General features: G+C 38.7%; 1 protein-coding gene across 2 annotated transcripts in view; it reads left to right on the plus strand.

Annotated features, from left to right (window-relative positions):
- The first annotated feature begins 438 nt into the window (after positions 1-438).
- LOC107714982 (E3 ubiquitin-protein ligase CBL-like) overlaps positions 439-2184 on the plus strand; it is a 12097-nt gene continuing 10351 nt past the window's right edge. Inside the window, exons 1-2 of one of the 2 annotated variants that reach the window (XM_016520995.1) lie at positions 439-1012; positions 1517-1830. In XM_016520995.1, coding sequence (XP_016376481.1) covers positions 962-1012; positions 1517-1830 — 365 coding nt within the window. In that variant the 5' untranslated portion in view covers positions 439-961. Of the gene's footprint in view, positions 1013-1089; positions 1831-2184 lie in introns of those variants that run through there. The other variant, XM_016520989.1, reaches the window with a different exon arrangement.

Genomic DNA, 2184 nt, shown 5'->3' on the forward strand with positions numbered 1-2184 from the left:
ATTAGTGTTAGGATTGTTGTTTTTTTTTCAGTTTTTTATATTTTTATTTTAAATATATTAATTTATAATATATTAAATATAGAATTTGAATAAAAAAATTATTTAACATTATAGCATGAAAACATCAATAAAGTAGCCTAGGCCTATATATTTTAGTATTGATTATGTAATAATCTAATGTCATTTTAAGGCCAGCCGTACTAGAAACTCTCCCTCCCTCTTTCTATAGTCATTTGTTATGTATTCAGGAAGTCGTTCACACATGGTCGGTCCAATACACCACAATTCAAACAGCGTCCCAACTGCACACTTGCCCAAGCAGCTCGGCTCACTCTCTCTCTCTCTCTCACACACACACACACACACACACACACAAAGAAAACAAACCTGTTTGTCTGCCTGTTAGCTACCCGGAAACTGATCAGAGAGAGAGAGAGGGAGAAAGAGAGGTGAATGTGTGCAGTTGAGTTCCTGTCCATAACCAGCATGAGCGTGAGTGCCTCTTCAAAATTTAGGACACAGAGATACAATCAGACAGACTGAGAGAAACCATATGGATGAGAGAGATAATGGCTGAGCAAGAGCACTAAATGTCTGTATGGGTGGAGTGATGGTGGGAGCTGGAGGTCGGTAGATCTCAGAGTAAAGCTTTAGTATTTCAACTATTTTTGGTGTCATGGTTTTGGGTTTCTCTTTGCTTGTTTGCAACATGTTTGTAATGGAGACATGGCAAAAAGACACATGACTAGAACTTTGCACCTTTTTTCTATGGGGCACCTTTTTTCTTTTTTCGCTGAAACCAACCTGCATAGTTTTTTTGTCAGGTGTTGCGCATGTGTCGTTTAGGTAAGTCAGCTTTTCTTGTTCTGCTTGTGAAGAATGTATCTTGTGAAACGAATGTGGCAATGATGACAAATGTCTCATCACTTCTTCGCACTTCATCTGACCCGTGGACCTTGACATGGACAACACAAGGTTTTTAAACTGGATTATTGAACAAAGTTTTGCCGTGGTAAGATGACTGTTCATTTTGAAATCATCATACTTACAGCTGCGTTTGAGCTGTTTTTATCATTATATCATCATCAGTGATAACAGGACAAAGAGTTACTGGGGAAGTGGTTTTCAGATAAATCACGCTACCTAAAAATAGATTACTTTTCTGAGAATAATGGGGATGTTAATTAACCACTTGTTATTGCATCTGGTTGTTTGATAAGTTATAGTTTCAGAGGATTTCATCTTTTTATGCTAGCTCTGCTAAAAATGACGCTTTCCATAAACTCAACCTATCATCAGGTGTTACATGCATAAAAGAGGATATCTGCATCAACTACACTTTAATTGTGTGAAGGAAGTGATTGTTTTCAACACTATTTTCGATGACTGTTGGTTCAGACACATGTCAGAATCTTAACTAGCACTCCACGTGTGACACGTTGGATATATCTCATCTATCATGGCAACAGCTAGACGTTCGAGTCAAGCTCCTGACACTTCTCAATCCGTGTCCCAGTCCCCCACCAGCACGGACCGTAAACTTCTTGATAAAGTTCTCAGGAGACTGGACAAACTGCATAAACTGAGCACCAACCCCAGGTTGGGTCTTAAAAACAGCCCGCCGTACCTTCCCGAACTAGTGTCGGAGACCGCCATCCACCTGACAGAAGTATGGGCTCCCTACAGGGGCTCCATGATGGCCGTGCCACGAGGGGACGAGGGTGATTATCTGAGGATCCATATTCGACACTTGCTGGACAAGGCAGATAGAGCTGTGCTGCTGTTCAAGGATGGCAAGGAGAAGATGTTTGAAGAGACATCAAGCTACAGGTAAGACAAAGCCAAGAAGCACAGAGGTCAGTTTTAGTCATCGCACTGGACTCGGTATGTGTGTTCTTCAGGTGGCCACGTTCAAACATCTCAGAGATGATCATAATTGAGTGGACTGAATGATATTAAAAGTTCAAAAAACAGACACAAGGTATATAGATAATAAAGCAGATTAATCCTGTTTGTTTTAGGTAGTTCCATCAAGAGTGTGAATAATTTTTGCTGGTGATATATTTTATATACTTTGCAATAATAATTTAATTAAAAAACACATAAATGCTCAAAAACACTCTCAAAATTTCAAAATTTGTAAGATTAGGTATATATATATATATATATATATATATATATATA

This window comes from Sinocyclocheilus rhinocerous, unplaced genomic scaffold (genome assembly GCF_001515625.1).
Source record: "Sinocyclocheilus rhinocerous isolate Xijiao unplaced genomic scaffold, SAMN03320098_v1.1 scaffold2810, whole genome shotgun sequence".
Taxonomy (NCBI): domain Eukaryota; kingdom Metazoa; phylum Chordata; class Actinopteri; order Cypriniformes; family Cyprinidae; genus Sinocyclocheilus; species Sinocyclocheilus rhinocerous.